General features: G+C 42.2%; 1 protein-coding gene across 1 annotated transcript in view; it reads right to left on the bottom strand.

The window, feature by feature from the left end:
* Nucleotides 1-10,573, bottom strand: part of hacd1 (3-hydroxyacyl-CoA dehydratase 1) — a 73,205-nt gene extending 62,632 nt beyond the window's left edge. The window contains exon 1 of the mRNA XM_078538398.1: nucleotides 10,386-10,573. Coding sequence (XP_078394524.1) covers nucleotides 10,386-10,498 — 113 coding nt within the window. The 5' untranslated portion in view covers nucleotides 10,499-10,573. The remainder of the gene's footprint in view (nucleotides 1-10,385) is intronic.
* Nucleotides 10,574-20,832: the final 10,259 nt, after the last annotated feature.

Genomic DNA, 20,832 nt, shown 5'->3' with positions numbered 1-20,832 from the left:
TCTATCCATGCTAATACATTACTCCCTACACCATAACTTTTATTTTCCACAATAACCCTTGATGTGGCATCTTATCAAATACCTTTTGGAAATCAAAGTACAGCACATCTACAGGGCTCCCCTTTACCACAGCGCATGTTACTCCTTCAAAGAACTCAATTAAGTTGGTTAAACAATTTCCCTTTCACAAAACCATGCTGACTCTTCCCAATTATCTTGAGTTTCTCCAAGTGCCCAGCTATAACCTCCTTAATGATTGATTCTCCCCATGACAGACATTAGGCTAAATGGCCTATAGTTTCCTGGTTTTCTGCCTCCCTCCCTTCTTGAATAGAGGGGCTATAATTGCTTCTTTCCAATCTCATGGAACCTTTCCAGAATTTAGCAAATTTTGGAAAATTAACACCCATGCATCTAATACCTCATTAGCCACTTCTTTTAAGACCCCAGGATGAAGTCCATCAGGACCTGGAGACTTGGCAGCCCGCAGCTCAATCAGTTTGCTCAGTACTACTTCCCTAGTGATTGTAATTTCACTAAGTTCCCCTCCTCTTTCCACCTCCTGATTTACAGCTATTACTGGAATGTTTTTTGTACCCTCTATAGTGAAGACAGAAGCAAAATATTTGTTCATTTCATCCGTCTTTTCCTTATTATCTATTAACTTCCACTGTCACTCTCCAGAGGACCAACGCTCACTTTATTTACTCTTTTCCTTTTTTAAAAGCCTGTAGAAACTCTGGCTATCTTTTTTTACATTTCTAGCTAGCTTCCTCTCAAGCTCTAATTTCTTTCTCCTGATTAACCTTATAGTCATTCTCTGCCGTTCTTTATATTCTGACCAATCATCTGACCTGCCACTCATCTTTGCGCAATTATATGATTTTTCCTCAAGTTTGATGCTTTCCTTAATTTCTTTAGTTAACCATGGATGTTGGGTCCTTCCCTAGAATTTTCTTTATAGTAGGAATATACTTATTCTGAAATACCCCCTTAAATGTCTGCCACTGTTTCACTATTGATCTATCACCTAACCTAGTATCCCAGTTCACTTCAGCTAGCTCAGCTTTTGTGTCCACATAGTTGCCCTTATTTGAATTTAAAATACTAGTCTTAGACCCATTCTTCTTCCTTTCAAACTGGATGTAAAATTCAATCATATTGTGGTCGCTGCCACCTAGGGATGCCTTTACTGTGAGATCATTAGAGTCCTATGGAAACATGTAAGGTACAGTATTTCGATTAATAAAATAATTTTTTACAAGTGCTTTATAATGTTTTGTCACCATTTTATGTCTCAGGTACGTACTCCGAAATCCAAGCATTCCAGATTGGAGTGGTTACAACAGCTGGAGATGTAAATTTAAAAAAGGTTGCTGCAAGATGAACCCTGATGAATGTTTCCAACATTTTCCCTTGTGCACTTGTTGCAGGGTAAACATTAGGAGTCTCCCCTTCTCCTGCTTGAAATATTTAGACCTGGTGTGTTTGAGAAAGTTTTAGCTCTTGCTAACAATAGGTGCTGCTCAGGGCTCGCCCAATTGTTTCCCATCAGCACTTGCGAATGGTGGGCTTCTAATACTGCTATCCTTTGTCCAAAGTCTTTCTGACTTTGCTTTGTGCTTAGTAGAAAGATAATAATATGGCAAAGAGAACTGCCTTTCCATATCTTAGGAGCCTCCTCTCAATGAAAGCAGACATAGACAACAAAAGTCATCACCTCCAATATGCCAGCTCAGCCTCCAGCCAACTGAGGACAGGTGTATTTGAGGACAGGATCTTAAACCCAGATCCCCATGCTCCCATAAGCTTCAGAGAATTGGACAAACTATAGCAGGCATCTCAAAGTACTGGAGAAGTCCCTAACTGGTGCCTTCACAGGGTCCTCCAAATCCGGTGGCAAGAAAGATGGTCCAACAGCAGTATTCTCTCCCAAGTCAACATGCCCAATATTGAGGCACTAATCACTCAAAACCAGCTCCTCTGCACAAGACATGTCTTTCATATGCCTGACATCAGACTCCTGAAGCAACTGCTCTATTTGGAACTCAGTCATGGCAGGAGACTCCCAGGAGGACAACAAAAACACATTAGGATGTCCTCAAAGTATCCCTGAAGAGCTCCAACATCCCAGTCAACTCATGGGAATCCCTGGCTTAAGATCAGCCAAAATGGAGAAGGTTCATTCAGAAAGGCAGCAAAGACTTTGTCGGGAACACACAGAAGCTGAGTCAAGAGGTCAGAGAGAGCACATAAATCTCCCAACAACTCATCTGCAGATCATGCATTGCACTCATCAGCCTCGAACCCGAGGGACTCCTAAGGAGAAGAACTGTCAATGTAGTAGAGTAGGGCGGGGGGGGGGGGGGGGGGGGGGGTGGTGGTGGTGGTGGTGGTGGTGGTGGTGGTGGGGTGGGGGGGGGGGTCTTGACTTCCTCTTTTAGATTATACAATGGGAAAGAGATGCCCACCAGAAAAACACGAAATCTCGGGCACTGAGGATTGTGGTGCTTAAGTGTCAGTATTGGAGTGGAACAGTAGGTTTTGAGGGTAAGTTGGAGACTAATCCACAATCCAAGATGGCTGTGGGCCCCATTTGGCAAGAGGGTCAATTCTGGAATATACTTTGTAAGTTTGAAGAGAAGGTGGAAAGGGAACTCGGTGGTGTAGTGGCTTGAGTTCAAAGCCAGCTCAGCTTGAAATATTTAGACCTGGCGTGCTTGAGAAAGATTTAGCTCTTGCCGACAATAGGTGCTGCTAAGCTGGCATCAGGGCTCACCCAATTGTTTCCCATCAGCACTTGCGAATGGTGGGCTTCTAATACTGCTATCCTTTGTCCCAAGTCTTTCTGACTTTGTAATGCTTTGTAGTTAGCAGAAAGGTAATAATATGGCAAAGAGAACTGCCTTTCCATATCTGAGGAGCCTCCTCTCAATGAAAGCAGATATAGACGACGAAAATCATCATCACTTCCAATGTGCCAGCTCAGCCTTCAGCCAACTGAGGAAAAGTATATTTGAGGACCGGATCTCAAACCCAGATCCCCTGTTGAATCAGCTGTTGAATTTTTCCTCAGTCTGCTGGTCGTAATAGTTGTATGTGAATCAAATTTGGGAAGTCTAACTCTTTCCTAGCGGGTATACACATCTAGCCCAAAATTATCCCCACTTGGGCGATCGTTAATAACCTCACCCAGAAACTATAGGATGATTGGTGTCTGGAATGGTGTTTGACAGATTTAATATAAGGTGCCAAACAGGCAAAGTTTGGGCCTGAAACATGTTGCGAAAAGTTCTGCAAAGGGTTGTACAACATTTGACCTAGGAGTGCATGATGCTGACAATGAGTGCCAAATATAAAAAACAATTCCAGTTCCTAGGAACTGGAGTAAATAAGAGCAAAAAGGAGAGAAAATGTGATCCCTTTGTGTTCTCTGTGTCATACATCTACTGGGCCCAAATCATCATGTAATCAGTTGATTGTTCTGGCTGTTTACATTGTGTATAGGTGAAGAAGAGGAAGGCAAATATACATCCTTGGAAAATTCCAGAGGTGACTGCGAGTAAAAGAAGAGATGTCATTGCTGAAGATGTGCAGAGTGTAATTGGATAACTAGGAATGAGAGGGAAGTCTCAAAGCTGGCTTTGTAGGAAAGACATTGGAAGAGGTTGGCATAATCAACCATACTGAATGTTGAAAATAGGTCCAGCAGGATAAGATAGGTTAAAGCACCATCGTGGTAGTCATGAAGGATGTCGTTCATGACACAGGCAAGTGCAACTTCAAAGCTGAAAGAAAAGCAGATTCCAGATTAGACGTTTTTGAACAAGGAATTCCAGAACAGATGGATAGAGCCAGAAGGTGGCACTGAATTAATGCACCTTGGGAAGGAAGGGGAGGTTTTAGATGAGCTAGTAAATAATGAGGAAAGGTGGCTCAAGATTGAGTTTTTGTGGATTGGGATATAGAGTTTTGAAAGGGGAAAAAGACAATGACGAACAAATCGGTAAGCATGAAAAAGAAAAAGGAAGTTGAGTGGAAAAGAGGATCAAGGGAGCAAGATCGAGGCAGATCTCATAAAAATGAGAAGATAGATAGGAGAAAAGTGCAATATTGTATTAGTGCAGGGATGCAGTTGATTGCTACTACCAAGTTTGTTGAAAGATTTTTTGAGAAGGAGAATGCAAGAGATTGATAAATGAACTACAAATTTCTCAGTGGTTTATTGGTTATTTGTGACTATTAATGGTAAATTTTCTTAACTTGAATACTTAAGAAATTGAGCCTGATTGACCAAACAGAATACTATCTTTACAATAAAAGCAAAATGACCTCCCTGTCACTTGCCATTTCAACACACCACCCTGCTCTCATGCCCAAATGTCCGTCCTTGGCCTGCTGCAATGTACCAGTGAAGCTCAACGCAAACTGGAGGAACAGCACCTCATCTTTCGACTAGGTACTTTACAGTCTTCCGGACTTAATATTGAGTTCAACAATTTCAGATCATGAACTCTCTCCTCCATCCCCACCCCCTTTCCGATCCCCCTTTTTCCAATAATTTATAAATTGTTCTACAACTATATATTTTTTTCTTTTCCCTCCGATTTTTAAATTTATTTCGATCTATTGTTTCATCTCCACTTTTCAGCCCATTTCGATCCCTTCCCCCCACCCCACCAGGGCCATCTGCCACTAGCTTGCTTCCCTTAATGTCCCCATTAGCACATCCTTTAGATAATATCACCTTGTCCTTTTGTCTATGACATCTTTGGCAGTCTCTTCTTGGCCTCCACCTATCACTGGCCCCTTATCGAGCTTTCCTGTCCCACCCCCTTCTACCAGCTTATATTTCAGCTCATTTCTATATGTCTTAGTTCTGATGAAGGACTACACGGACTCGAAACATCAACTGTATCCCTCTCCGCAGATGCTGTCAGACCTGCTGAGTTTTTCCAGGTATTTTTGTTTTTGTTCTAGAATACTATCTCTCCTTTACCAACTGAAAACTTTGATGTATATATAAATTTGATGTTAAGTATTGTAAATCATGAAGTATAAGTCGACCTGGAAAATATGATCCCAGTTTTCTGGCCCCAAAAATCATGTTTATGCGTATACTCGGCAAATAAATCAAACTTCCTTTTCAGCCACAACATGCTTCACTCACATTAGAAGTCAGCCTCAATTTTTCACCCCATAAATGCATGTTTTACTTACCAGTACCTTACAATAAAGGGATCAAGCAGGCAGTATGGACTGTATCATGGAGAAGGTGGGTGTTTAAAACATGCCCACATATAGTAAACATAGCTCATGATGAGCGACAAAGAGAAATGAGTCTAACAAAACAAATTATGAAGCTGGTTTCAAGCTAAAAATTGTAACATTTGCTAATCCATCAAATAACTGTGTTTCAACAAGAGAATTCAACATTAGTGAAAAACTGGTGTGAGAATGGAAGGAGAATCCACCCTGAGAAGATGCCCAAGACTAAATGTGCCATGAGAATAGGGACCAGCCACTGGCCTGAACTTGCGAAGCATGTATTGGAATGGGGCTTTGAAAATCTTCAGAGTGGTTACATATTCACCTGAAATGCAATGTATATATAAAAGTAGGCCAAATCAAACCCTGAGTCCAGCAAATATTTCAGAGCAATAGCTAGTCAGTGTAGCCACTTTATAGAATGGAAACAAAGACCAGGGTCGCTCAGAGACTACTAAAAGACTTCAATGCCAAAATTACCGGTTTCCAGCAATTCATTATGATTTGTCGTGGGGGAATGACTATGAAACTGAAAGTGTTACATTTGATCCAGATTGGTATCCTTACGATGATGCCATAGCTAAAGTAACTCAGAATGAATTCAATAAACTCTTTGCAACGGATGCTGAAAACAATGAATTTGGCAGGTTTTATAATGCTTTGATTGTGGTTAAGGGTATCTTGTAGAATCAATTCATTCAATAAACCGTGCCACATTAATATGAATTACTGGTGTTATGTTTTCTTTAAATCACATTTTAAAATGGCAACCACCCACATCAGCAGTTCACATTTTACACTCAGCATATAAGTTGACCCCATCTTTGGGAGTATTTTAGAAGACTTCAAAGGTTGGCTTATACATCGCAATCTATGGTATGCGTTAGGTGTTAATTATAAAATGACATTTTTCTGAATGTTAAACTTAATACTGTAGTTGTGACAATTTGGAAATGTTCGCACTCATACTAATTGATGTTTTCTTTTTGCTAACGAATTGCAACCCCAACAACATTTGGCAGGATTCCTAAGTTACCTAACAAGGTCCACCAATGGCTCAATATGTGAAGGTACCAAAATATGCAACTGCACGCGTTAGGACACTGCAGATGCTAAAGCTGAGCTTTTCAAATCCCAGAGGGAAACTTGAAATAATTGTCATAACTAATTCTCAATTTGTATGTTTCAAGATGCAGGTTTTGAATTCAGTAATAAGGCAGAGTCTCGAGATTTTTATAAAACTAAATTAAACATTTATTAAAAAAGATCGTAAGCACATACATCTACAAATTACTGCTACAACAACTTCTAAATCCCCTAATTAATTTAACTCCCAGTTACACTTTCATTAAGGCAACAGTAAGGCACATAGATTTTAAAAGACTCAGGCAAAGTAAACGATACCCTGAAAAGTCAGATTCAAAGTGAATTCTCTTAAATTCAGTCCCTAGAGGTAGCAGTTTGGTACATACAGGCTGCAGGCTTTTCACATTTGTTGGATCTTAAACTGCCTCCCTTACAAATAGCCTTCTCTCCTTTATGCATATTTTCCTCTTTGAATGCAAATTCCCACTGTTTTACTATGTCTTTTGAACTTTACCTCGCTACTAATCTGTCATAGTATCAATTCCACCAGTAATCTTTGGGAAAAATTAAATAAACACACTATTTCTTACTACTTCTGCTGGCTAGTTATACATTACACCCACTCCTTTGAATTCATAGTTTGTTTAAAAATGGAAATGTTCCCTTTATACTTCACACTCTAAAACTTCCCCATAATTACCTAATTAACATTTTAAACCTAACTTCTCTTCTTACATCAAAGCACCCAGACTAGCTGCCTCTAATTCAATTAAGTCTCTTTCAAACACACACACATTCCACTATTACTCTCTTTTACAATAAATTCCAATAACATTATGAAAATTATTATATCTTCCTGACACACTACTTTGACCAGGTAGGGTTTCCATGTTTAATTCAATTTCTGTGCAGTTAGCTAATCTCAATCAGATGTCACTGGGAAAATTTCAGTTAGTTTATACAGCACACCTATGGGCTTAAGAGACAGGCACAGTGATTTTTGGCCCAACTGAACATTACTTCTCTGATCCTGATAATAGTTATGTGTAGTTACAAAAATAATGACCTCAACTATTTACAGATAATGTTTCCATTTTTAATGTTGCTCATTTAAATTAGCACAATAGGGTTCATTGCGTATAAATCTATATGTACCAATGTGTGGTGAATTCATTCTCCACAAAAGGTGTTGACTACTTGATGAGATTGTTACAACCGCTGTAGTTATATTTTATACTATCCCCTTTAATTCAAGGTAAAATTGAGTAGTTTGGAAAGGGGGATGGGACCCCATAAGGATCTGCCCAGAGACGACCCATGTGACTTCCTACTAATTCTGCTTGGAGACAACCCCATGTGACCTGCTTATTGGAGAGACAGAAATTCAAATTGAAACTTATTCAAAGTCAAATGCAAATTTTAACACCTGGACACAGAGGAGGCAACTGGCTTTACTACTGCCCAGACTCTCAGAGTCAGTCAGACTGAGTTTTGGGGGAAAGGAGTCACAACAGCTGCTATGCCAGGCAGAAGAAAAGGATGGGTTTTGGGGTAATCACCAAGTGGGGGGCTGGTAAGGACAGAATGCTTATTCGAGGAAACAAAGATTGTGAAGAGTTAAAGACCATGGAATCACCAGAGAGTACCTGCAATGGGAAGTCCACTCAATTATGCTCAAAGGGTTGAGTGAAGGGGGCTTTATTTAAAAGGACGCTGGAAGATTCACCCTGGTGAGAAGAAATCCTCAGAGCCAGGAGCCCCACCCCCTTTCTGTTTCTTCCCCCTCCCTTTTGTTTTTTCCAATAATTTATATAGATTTTTCTTTTCCCACCTATTTCCATTATTTTTAAATCTATACCTGTAATGCCCTGTCAGTCTTTCCACCCCACCCCCACTAGAGCTGTAACTCTTTCGAGTTATCAACAGTCACAGACTGTAACTCTTTCGAGTACATTCACAGTTCTTGGTTTCCGGGAGTGGGACATGAACCCACAACCTTCTGATTCAAAGGCGAGGGTGCTATGAACTGAGCCACAGCTGACACCTCACTAGAGCTGTACCTTGAGTGTCCTGCCTTCCATTCTTAATTAGCACATTCTCTTAGATAATATCACCTTTAACACCTCTTTGTTCCTTTGTCTGTAACATCTTTTGATTATCTGCTCCTATCACAGCTTGCTTGTCCCTACAAACCCCCCCCCCCCCCCCCAACTTCTCTCCCCCCACCCCCACCTTAAACCAGCTTATATTTCATCCTTCTCCTGATATTGCTCAGTTCTGTTGAAGGGTCATGAGGACTCGAAACGTCAACGCTTTTCTTCTCCGCCGATGCTGCCAGACCTGCTGAGTTTTTCCAGGTAATTCTGTTTTTGTTCTCATCCATATACATTTCATTTTGCTGCCTATATCCTATTCTACACAAAGTCTCATGCATCTCACCACTCCTGTCTGTGCTCCTACCAATATCCCAGTGCCTAAAAATTAAAACTTTTCACCTCATGGTCTCACTCCTCCCTTTCCCAATAACCACTTCTAGCCCTATTACCACCATTGTGAATTACCTATTCCTCTGCATTCCCCAACCAACACTCCCACCCACACCCCTCAACCCACTGTTGGCTCTATGGCTGTACCTTCTGCTTCCAAGCTCCACCTCTAAATTATTTTCCCTAAACCCCTATATATTTCTCCACATCCTATAAGATACCCCTGCCTTTGGCCATGCTTCATGTGACCTTTCCTAATATCTGCTCCTTTGGTTTAGCATTCAACTTTTGCTTGCAACTCCATGAATCTCTTTAGGACCTTTGTTTGCACCTACGTTTAAGGCACTACATAAATTAATTTGGAGTGATCAACCATTTACATTTAACACACAGTTAAATATAATTTACACTCTTACTTGGGTTAATTAAATCAGCCCACCCATAACTGGCTAAATGGTTTTTCATCCACCAGCGCAGGTTTACTGCTTATAGCAAAACAACTCAAAGTATGTGACCTAGTGTATATACACCAAATATATTTTACATCTAGATAGCCATTATGTGTCTACCAATTTTACCAGATCAAAAAATCATCCCCTGAAACTCAAAACAAGTGTGAAAAGCTTTGAACACAGTATGTTTTTCTGTTGATTTTTAATCAATTATACTGTCAAACATTGCCAGGCATGTTGTTACATCTGTTCAGTTGTGCAAACCTCAGATTGCTATGGTCTTCAAATTAAGTCAGTCTGTGTGAAATGAAGCAATGCAGTTTCAAACATTTAAACGGTTCATAGAGGACCATATTACTTAATTTCAAAACAAAGATATAAAATGGAATTATAATTTCAATATAAACAGTTAGCAACCCGAATTTATAATTAAAGGGTTTTTGATTCACTTTTGTAATATATTTGTTCTGTATGAAGACAGAAGTAATTATGTTAAAGTTGTTTCTCGTTAATAAAAAAAAAACGGTTTGGTTTAGTTACTTATTCCCCAGCAATATCCTTGTAATCTGTAACATCTACTGAGACCATTAGACGAACGATAAATAGATTCGTATTTAGTGCCCTTTTTTTAGAACTAGTGTATAAATTAATGTCCTGCTCCCCAGAGAACTGTATTCTAAACTACTCGGGGAAATCTGCCTAGGAAAGCAGAACGACCTCCCTAATGGCATTCCTCTCTAGATAGTGTCAATCTATACTTAACAACTGTTGCGAAGAAAGATGACGCAGCTTCTGTAATCAACCTAATAAGGGAATACAAGAGTAACCAGGCACTCCTCCATTCAAGACACACTGACTGTGTCATATGAAATGATTTTTTTTGTGTTAAAACTGAATGAACTAAAAGAATCACTGAAATAAAACTCGCTAATCACGTCCTCGGTGCAAGTTTGCACATATTCTTACATTCAAATAAACGCGTTAAGATGAATTTATTCAGAGAAGGTTGCTCTAGAACAGCAGAGCCAAACTTTGCAATAGGAAAAAGAATTTAACTATATTACACCGCGCACAAGTGAACAAACTACCCTACCCGGCCGTCATGGTAATGTTGTAGAATGTGAGCCAAACTGTAGCAAACGTGCTAAGGGGCTTTTTCTTGTTTTCTTTCTCTTCCACAGACCCATCCTCTTCACTGGGCGCCATGGTACCGGGTGACTAAATTAAGAAAATCTCGGCAGGCTGGAGAGCAGCGAACAGCTGAAGCTGACCGCGTCCGCGCGCCTCGCTCCCCGTGGCCGCGCCCGAGACAGCCCCGGATGCGCGCATCCTGCCCATAAACCACTCCAAACTTGATCAGCGCACACAATCCATTTTTACTCGGCAAGTAACAGCAATGTCTCTTATTGCAGTTGCTGGGATTATTATATTTAATGTAAAACACGTTATATAAGGAAAATAGGAATGTTACACTGTAATAATTTTTTAAATAAATATATATATTTGATGATAGTCCAGTAATTTCATTAATAATAATTGAGGAGGGCGCAAAGTAGAACACACACCTCTGCCATGCTGTGTTAACTCAACCTTATTACAATTATGCAACTCTCCCTTGAGGCTTTCCCCTATCTGATTAAAAGCTGAAAAAAGGAAACGTTTTCAGTAAGAGCTTCCCTAGAACTGCAGAGGGTTCAGGCCAAGCCACATCCAACAATCTGCTGTGATAACTCTGCTCACACTTTGACAGCTGTGACAAATTCCACCACAGTAGCTGACACAATCCACAACATCCTAAAACAATCAACAACATTCTAAATAAAACAACCCATAACATTCTTTAAAAACAGTCAGTTCGCCCTATCTCCCAATGTTAACAGATCCTTCAAAAAATTCCAGGAGCTGGATCCGGATCTGCATCCTTGCCAAAAACTAAACCACATTGTCAACCACATTGCTCCGGGTCTGGAGTGACATGTAGGCCAGATCAGGTAAGGACAGTAGATTTCCTTCCTTAACAGACACCAGTGAACCTTTGTATGCTGTATGCTAAGGCCACTTGAAGGCAGCCTGCATCTCTCGAAGGACATGCTGCACATGCTGGCTGCTGAGCTAAGGAGCACTTAGCATAATGGCTGAAGAGGGAATGAGGGCGTCTCTTTAAATTTTCCAAGGCTACTTTGGACAAGCTGGTTAATAAGGTGGAGCATTAGCATCCTATTAAACCCCAGGGAATAGAATCATAAAATCATAGAAAGTTACATCACCATTCAACTTGTCATGTCGTGGCTCTCTGCAAGAGCAATTCACCTTGGTCCATTGCCCTGCCTTTTCCCTGTAGCCCTGCAATTTTTTTCTCATGAGAAATTCAGAAAAAGGAAGCCTTCCAGGCACACATTTGCTGGCCATGAGAGAAGTTAACCAAGGTTGCAAATGTGAAAAGCTTGTCATCATGGGCTTGGTTACAAATACCTGCCCTTATTAATTGCAACATTGCAATTTATCACTGAACTACCCTTCCCCACTTTACTCACTCTACTCACACACCTCCCTCTCTCCCAACTAGAACCTCTCTTGAAGCCCCAGAGCAACTGAGGAAGAAGGACATCCAGAGGATGTTGCATTGCTCGGCCTGATTCGCCCAGATACAGTAACTATTTGGACCTTAGGTAAAGAGCAAAAGAACCAGTGTTGACATGAGTAAAAAGATTTTGCACAGCGAGTGGTTAGGGTCTGGAATGCACTACATGAGAGTTTATTGGAGGAAGATGTAATCACAACTTTCAAAAGTGAATTGGATGGTTGTATCAAGAGAAAAAAATCTGCAGGGCTATGAGGAAAAGATACGGTTGTGGGATTAGCTGAGTTGCTCTTGCAGAGAGCTTGTACAGACACAATGGGCCAAATTGTCTCCTTCTATGCTGGGATTGGAGTATAAGAATAAGGAATTCTTGCTGCAATTATACAGGGGCTTTAATGTGACCAAAACTGGAGTACTGTGTACAGTTTTGGTCTCTATACTTAAGGAAGGATATACTTTCCTCAGAGGTGGTGCAACGGAGATTCACTAGATTGATTCCTGTGATGAAATGATTGTCCTATGAAGAGAGATAAAGTAAAATTGGCCTCTGCACTCTGGAACTTAAAATAATGAGATGCAATTTAATTGAAACATGTAAGATTCTGAAAGGGCTTGACAGGGTAGATGCTGAAAGACTTGTTTTCCCTGGCAAGAGAATCTAGAACTAGGGTCAGAGTCTCAGGATGAGGATTGGCCATTTAGGACTGAGAAGAAGAGAAATTTCTTCACTCACAGGGTTGGTGAATCTTTGGAATTCTTTGCCCCAGAGGTCTGTGGGTGCTCAGTTGTTGAGTATATATAAGACTGAGATCAGTAGATATTTTGTCTCTGAGCGAATCACAGGATTTGGTGATCGTGTGATAGAGGGAGTTGAAGTTGAAGTTCAGGCATGATATTATTGAATGGCAGAGCAGGCTTGAGGGGTGATTTGGCCTACTCCTCCTATTTCAATGTTATTAACTCTAAAATTCCCTCTAAAATTGCCTAACAAGCCATTCAGTTGTATCAATCCACAAAAAAGTAACAAGGGAATGAAACCGGATAGATCAACCACATCAATCTAGGCACCAGAAGCAAACAGCAACACACCCAGTCCTGTTGACCCTGCAAAATGCTCCTTACTAATGTCTGGAGACTTCTGCCAAAACTGGGAGAATTGTCCCGCAGACTAGTCAAGCAACAGGCTGATATAATCATACTCATGGAATCATGTCTTACAGTCAATGTCCCAGACACAACCATCACCATCCCTGGGTATGTCCTGTTTCACCAGCAAGACAGACCCACCAGAGGTGGCGACACAGTGGTATAGAGTCAGGAGGGAGTTGCTCTGGGAGTTCTCAACATTGATGCTGGACCCCATAAAGTCTCATGGCATCAGGTCAAACATGGGCAAGGAAACCTTCTGCTGATTACTGCCGACCACCCTCCCTCAGCTGATGAATTAGTACTCCTCCATGTTGAACACCAATTGGAAAAATTACTGAGGGTTGCAAGGGTGCAGAATGTACTCTGGGTGAGGGACTTCAGTGTGCATCACCAACAGTGACTCAGTAGCACCTCTGCTGACCAAGCTGGCCGAGTCCTGATGGACATAGCTGCTAGACTGGATCTGTGGCAGGTGGTGAGGGAAACCTTGTCCTCACCAATCTACCTGTTGCAGATGCATATGTCCATGACAGTATTAGTAGGAGTGATCAACACACAGTCCTTGTGGAGACAAAGTCCCATTTTCACATTGAGGACACCGTCCATCATGTTTTTTTTTAATCATTCATGGGATGTGGGCTTCGCTGGTTGGGCCAGCATTTACTGCCCATCCCTAATTGCCCTTGAGAATGTGGTGGTGAACTGCCTTCTTGAACTGCTGCAGTCCATGTGTTATAGGTACACCCACAGTGCTGTTAGGAAGGGAGTTCCAGGATTTTGACCCAGCAACAGTGAAGGAACAATGATATATTTCCAAGTAAGGATGGTGAATGACTTGGAGGGGAATTTCCAGGTGTTGGTGTTTCCATCTATCTGCTGTTCTTGTCCTTCTAGATGTGGGTTTGGAAGGTGCTGTCCAAGGAGCCTTGGTGAATTCCTGCAGTGCATCTTGTAGATGGTACACACTGCTGCTACTGTGTGTCGATGGTGGAGTGAGTGAATGTTTGTGGATGTGGTGCCAATCAAGTGGGCTGTTTTGTCCAAGATGGTGTCAAGCTTCTTGAGTGTTGTGGGAGCTGCATTCATCCAGGCAAGTGGGGAGTATTCCATCACACTCCTGACTTGTGCTTTGTAGCTGGTGGACAGGCTTTGGTGAGTCAGGAGGTGAGTTACTTGCCGCAGGATTCTTAGCATCTGACCTGCTATTGTAGCCACAGTATTTATATGGCTAGTCCAGTTCAGTTTCTAGTCAATGATAACCCCCAGGATGTTGATACTGGGGGATTCAGTGATGGTAATGCCACTGAACATCAAGGGGTGATGGTTGGATTCTCTTTTGTTGGAGATGGTCATTGCCTGACACTTGTATGGCGTGAATATTACTTGCCACTTGTCAGCCCAAGCTTGGAATTTGTCCAGGTCTTGCTACATTTGGGCATGGACTGCTTCAGTATCGCTGAATATTGTGCAATCATCAGCAAACATCCCCACTTCTGACCTTATGATGGAAAGAAGGTCATTAATGAAGCATCTGAAGATGGCTGGGCTGATGACACTACCATGAGGAACTCCTGCAGTGATGTCCTGGAGCTGAGATGACTGACCTGCAACAACTACAACCATCTTCCTTTGTGCTAGGTATGGCTCCAACCAGTGGAGACTTTTCCCCATGATTCCCATTGACTCCAGTTTTGCGAGGGCTCCTTGATGCCACACTCTCTCAAATGTGGCATTGCTGCCAAGGGCAGTCACTCTCACCTCACCTTGGAAGTTCAGCTCTTTTGTCCATGTCTGATCCAAGCCTGTAATGAGGTCAGGAGCTGAGTGGCCCTGGCGAAACCCAAACTGGGTGTCAGTGAGCAGGTTATTGCTAAGCAAGTGCTGCTTGATAGCACTGTTGATGACCCTTTCCATTACTTTACTGATGATCGAGAGTAGACTGATGGGGCGGTAATTGGTCGGGTTGGACTTGTCCTCCTTTATGTGTACAGGACACACCTGGGCAATTTTCCACATAGCCGGTAGATGCCAGTGTTGTAGCTGTACTGCCACAGCATGGCTAGGGGCGCAGCAAGTTCTGGAGCACAAGTCTTCAGTACTATTGCCAGAACATTGTCAGGGCCCATAGCCTTTGCAGTATCCAGTGCCTTCTGTCATTTCCTGATATCATGTGGAGTGAAGGAAATTGGCTGAAGACGCATCTGTGATGCTGGGGACCTCCGGAGGAGGCCAAGATGGATCATCCACTCCGCACTTCTGGCTGAAGATTGTAGCAAATGCTTCAGCCTCATCTTTTGCACTGATGTTCTGGGCTCCTCCATCATTAAGGATGGGGACATTTGTGAAGCTTCCTCCTCCAGTGAGTTGTTTAATTGTCCACCACCATTCACGACTAGATTTGGCAGGACTGCAGTGCTTAGATTTGATCTGTTTGTTGTGGGATCACTTAGCTCTGTATATCACTTGCTGCATGGCGCTACCACCAAATTGAACAGATCTAGCAACTCAAAACTGGATGTCCATGAGGCGCTGTAGGCCATCAGCAGCAGCAGGATTGTATTCACCACCATCTGTAACCTCATGTCCAGGAATATCCCCTACTCTACTATTACCATCAATCCAGGGGATCAACCCTTGTTCAATGAAGAGTCCAGGAGCACCACCAGGCATACCCAAAATGATGTGTCAACCTGGTGAAGCTACAACATGGAACCAGTTGTATGAAAAACAGCAGAAGCAGCAAGTGATTGACAGAGCTAAATGATTCCACAACAAACAGATTAGATCTAAACTCTGCAGTTCTGCCATATCCAGTTGTGAATGGTGGTGGACAATCTACCACCACCTGGAGGAGGAAGCTCCACAAATACCCCCATCATTAATGATGAGGGAGAGCAGCACAAAAGACAAGGCTGAAGCATTTTGAACCATCTTCAGCCAGAAGTGCTGAGTAGATGTTCCATCTGGGCCTCTTCTGGAGGTCCCCAGCATCACAGATGCCAGTTTTCAGCCAATACAATTCACTCGACGTGAGATCAAGAAATGGCACTGGATACTGCAAAAGTTATGGGTCCTGACAGCATTCCAGCAATAATACTGAAGAGTATACTCCAGAACTAGACACGACCCTAGCCAAGCTGTTCCAGTACAGCTACAACACTGGCATCTACCCAGCAATTTGAAAAATTGCCCAGTTATGTACTGTCCATGAAAAGCAGGACAAATCCAGCCCGGCCAGTTACCACCCCATCAGCCTACTCTCAATCATCAGCAAAGTGATGGAAGGGGCCATGGATAGTGCTATCAAGTGGCACTTGCTCAGCAATAACCTGCTCACTGACATTCAGTTTGTGTTCTGCCAGGGCACACAGCTCCTGACCTCATTACCTCCCTGTCCAAACATGGACAAAAGAGCTGAACTCCTGAGGTGAGGTGAGAGTTACTGCCCTTGACATCAAGGCAGCATTTGACCAAGTGTGGCATGAAAGACTCCTAGCAAAACTGAAGTCAATGGGTATCAGCGGGAAAACTCTCCATTGGTTAGAGTTATACCTAGCATAAAGGAAGTTGAAAATATACCTTCATCTTACATATCTGTAATTTCCCATAGAAACCCTCTCAGTTCTATTGATCAATGTGAGTGACACGTGTTAGAAGAGCTCAGCCCTTCTTTTGTCAATGATCTCACACTGCCCCGTGGGTACCCTGGGTGATCTCCAAATCACTAAGGCATCAGCATTTAGACATGACAGATTGCTTCTCTAGCTTCTCAGGTTTTGCACACAGGTTCAGATGAGACAGGACATAATTACATCTCTTATCAAGCCTTTTATTTTGGTGTCATGTTTTCTATCCCTGGTAATGTGTTGTTTGTATGAGCTTAACTGATTAATTTCATAGAATTACACAGGATTTAGGGCACAGAAACAGGCCATTCAGCCCAACTGGTCAATGGTGTTTATGCTCCACACAAGCCTTCTCCCATTATATTTCATGTAACCCATCAGCCTATCTCCTATCTGTAATTCCCCATCACTGACATCATCCTATTGATTCTACACTCTATTAACTCTCTGGTTTGAATGTACTTTTTATAATGGGCCATTCTAATCTGTACACAGTGTTCTAACTGTGGCCTCAGCAATGTTTTGTACATATTTATCATTACATCTTTACCCTTTGCCCATATTCATTAAGCCAAAAATACTGTTCACATTTTTTGTGGCTTTATCTGCCTGAGCTTTCCAGCAGTTACATATTTGAATGCCGAGGTCATTCTGCTCATCCACTCTTCAGTGTCCTTTCAGAAAGTGAAAATTCCCATTTCTTGTTTTTATTCCAAAACCTAATGACAGGAAGCAACAGAACCAGAGCCTAATAAGGTCCCTGGTTCGATGCATGGACATTAAGCCATTGTGGAAAGAGGAAGCACATGTCTTATCAATTTTTTAATCCAGCAATTGAGTTAGGGCATCTGAGTACAAGTACAAGTCTTCACAAAAAAGTCAGCTAGGAAGATGAGTGCCCAGATGATTATTATGCAAGATACTGATGTACCCACTTAAAACTTCTATTCTTGCTTTACAGCAGCATTCCCAGGATCCCAACCACAAAGTGTCCAGAATCAAAATGTGTCTGCTCCCCCTCACCCCACAACACTCCCTACCCCCTCCCCCATCCCAACTAACTTAGTCAGTCGGGCTGTCCAGGACTTTCCTCTTCTCCATGACGACCAGTACATGTGCTTGTGCTGAAGTAGCCAATCTCTGCCTTTCTCAGTGTTGGGGTTGATGTAGTTGAACTCAGCAGAGCCCCTAGGTTAGTTCAGTGTAGGCACTTGTTAGTAATTAGCTCAGCTTGGCTGGGCTGTTCAAGCTCAAATAGCTGTGGACACTCACTGAGTCATTTGAGTGAGACACTGCTGCTGCCCTCCAGGAATAACTAGGACTTTTAGGTGACATTTTAATGCTTAAAGTTTTTGGCCAATCAGATTTTCTCAAAAGCTGCTTTAAACCGGAATTTCTTCACATTGCTAGTCGGTGCCCTGGATGATCTCCCAATCAATAAGACATCAGCACATCTCCCCACCTACACCCCAACCAAATCCCTCAGGCAGCCACTTGCAGTGACTGGGTGCAACCGTGCAGTCTGGCACCCCACATGAAACTGTTGTCTCTCACATCATTAACCCTAGCTTCTCAAGTTTTGCACAAAGTTTCAGATAAGGCATGTTTACATTCTCTTAACAAGCTGTCTATTTGATTTTTTTGATATCATGTTTTCTATCCCTGGCAATATTTTGTTTGTATGAGCTTAATGGATTAATCACATCATGAGATAGTCCTTCGTTGGTATGTTTTGTAGCCCACAGCCTGAGCAACAAGTGAGCACTTAAGGTAAAGAGAGACCCCATTACAGATGAATTTAAGGACATTTTTCCTACACTGTTGAGGTGAACTGTGGAGATATTCAAACATCAAGATTGCTACACTTTGTCTGACATTAGTGAATCAGATGGGTTTTTATGACAATCAACAGTGGTTTCATGGTCATCATCAGACTTTTAATTCCAAATTTTTATTGATTCAAATTTCACCATCTGCCATGGCGGGATTCAAACCCTGGTCCCCAGAACATTGTCCTGGATCTCTGGAGTACTAGTCCAGCACTAATACTAATTAGCACTGGAGTACTAATACCACTATGCCACTGCCTCCCCAGGTGGTCTTCCAGCAATTTCAGTCAGTAGTTCACTGGTTGAGCGCTTGCCTTTCAATGTCTCTAACAGTGGTTTTCCCCTTTGCCTCTTGAAACGGGTTTTCAGAGAGAGTGCAGGTTATAGAGATATGAAGAGAAAAAAAAAGCTAGTTTTATTGTGGGGTTACTGGAATCTTCCACACACAGGAGAAAGAGGTTTTAGATCTTATTCCTTTCAGGCTAGGAGCTATTCTGCTCCACTCACACAAAACCTGTTCACCTGGTCAGGAGCCAATTAAAATGCTGTTGTTAGGCAGCTCCCTTGGTCCAGGACTCCTCTCCGGCTCCATCCGGTCTTTCATGGCATACTCTGTTCCAGGACTGCAACATTGTATATATTCCTCATCCTGTTCCAGTGGACATATCTTTTAACTGCAGCCATTGTAATGTTACCACAGTCCAACAGAAAATAAAAAGATATGTTCTTTACAACAGTCGAACAGAAGTAAAAAGATATGCTTCTTACATGCCTCCATCCTTAAAAGAGATGAAACATCATTTCAAAATTGCATTTCATCACAAGGTATGTGATACGTGGACAACAAAACACGAGAGTTACTTTCATTCATCCTTCCTCCCCTTATACAATCTTATACAATCTTCAGCATTTCTTACCCTTTTAACTTATTTTAGTATTTTACACCTGGGACAATGCATCCGTGATCACATCATCTTTACCGGTAATGTGAACAATTGTTACATTGAATGATTGAAACAATAGACTCCATCTAAATAGTTTTGCATTTGAGTTTTAAACTTGTCAATGAACTCCAGCGTATTATGGCTCCCTGTGCTGGCAGGGGGATTCCCTGAGTGGTCCCCTGCGTGTGCACGAACGAGCGCAGAGATCTCCCCGAGGCATGAAGGTGCCTCAGGGAGATTTGTTTCAGTGCTAAAGTTTTAAATAAAGGTTTTTAACACTTTTAAAACATGCCCCCTCATGTGACACTATCACATGAGCTGGGACATGTCAAAGAATAAAAGTATAAATTTTTATTAGATCTTAAAACATTCCAGGAAACCTCATCCCGCCCGTGGATGAGGTTTCATGAAAAACACGAAGGCTGCCTGAGCTCTTCGCCTGCCCACCAACCTTAAGGTTGGACAGGCAGCTCATTAAATTGAATTAATTAGGTCTTAAATGGCCTTAATAGGCCTTTGACAGTTTGGTGGGCGACTCGGCTGCGCGCCCGCCGAACTGAAAATCTAAATGACACACAGTGACGTCGGGACGTGCACCATTTTATGCTTCGGTGAGTGGGCCCCGCCCCCGCTCGCCGACGGGAAAATTCTTCCCTTTGTGTTTTTGTTTCCTGCCTCTGCTTCTTGAATTCACATGTTTGTCTCATTCTTTACTTTTTCTTTTACCCTATCTTTACTTCTAGATTTGTCCCTTTTCCGTCTGTCTTTGTCTTCGTTCTGTGCTGTATCTTGGCTTCTAGATTTTGATTTGGCCCTTTTTTCTCACTCTCTGCTTTTACTCTGTTTATGATCTCCACTTCTGGATTTTGCCTCTTTACCATTACTCTGCTCTGGATCACGTGTGCTGGATTTTGACTTGGCTTATTTCCACAACTCTTTTCCATTAGTCTGCTTTCGTGCTATTTTACATGCTTCTGTGAGTCTTTCTAGAAACATGGGTAGAATCTTTGGGTCAGCATGCGGGGGCGGGCCCCGCTCACTGACGCATAAAATTCAGATCTTCAGTTTGGCAGGCGCGCAGCCGAGTCGGCTGTGCACCTGCCGAACTGTCAAATGCCTGTTAAGGCCATTTAAAAACTAATTAAAGTAATTAACTGAGCTGCCTGTCCAACCTTGAGACATTGTCACATGAGGGGGCATATCTTAAATTTTATTTTTCTTTATTAAAATTTTTGGTAATCAAATTAATCTTACTGAGGCAGCTCCATGCCTCAGGTAAATTTCTGCGCTCTTTCACATGCATGCACGAAAGACAGCAGGCCCTGACTCAGCCTACTCCCCCTGCCCGCACAGGGAGCTCTGAGCACTTCCGGGTGCGTGTCACACTGGGCGGGCCTTAATTGGCTCACCC

This window comes from Cetorhinus maximus, chromosome 3, assembly GCF_964194155.1.
Source record: "Cetorhinus maximus chromosome 3, sCetMax3.hap1.1, whole genome shotgun sequence".
NCBI classification, from domain to species: Eukaryota; Metazoa; Chordata; class Chondrichthyes; order Lamniformes; family Cetorhinidae; genus Cetorhinus; species Cetorhinus maximus.
This window is presented reverse-complemented; position numbering and strand designations above follow the sequence as displayed.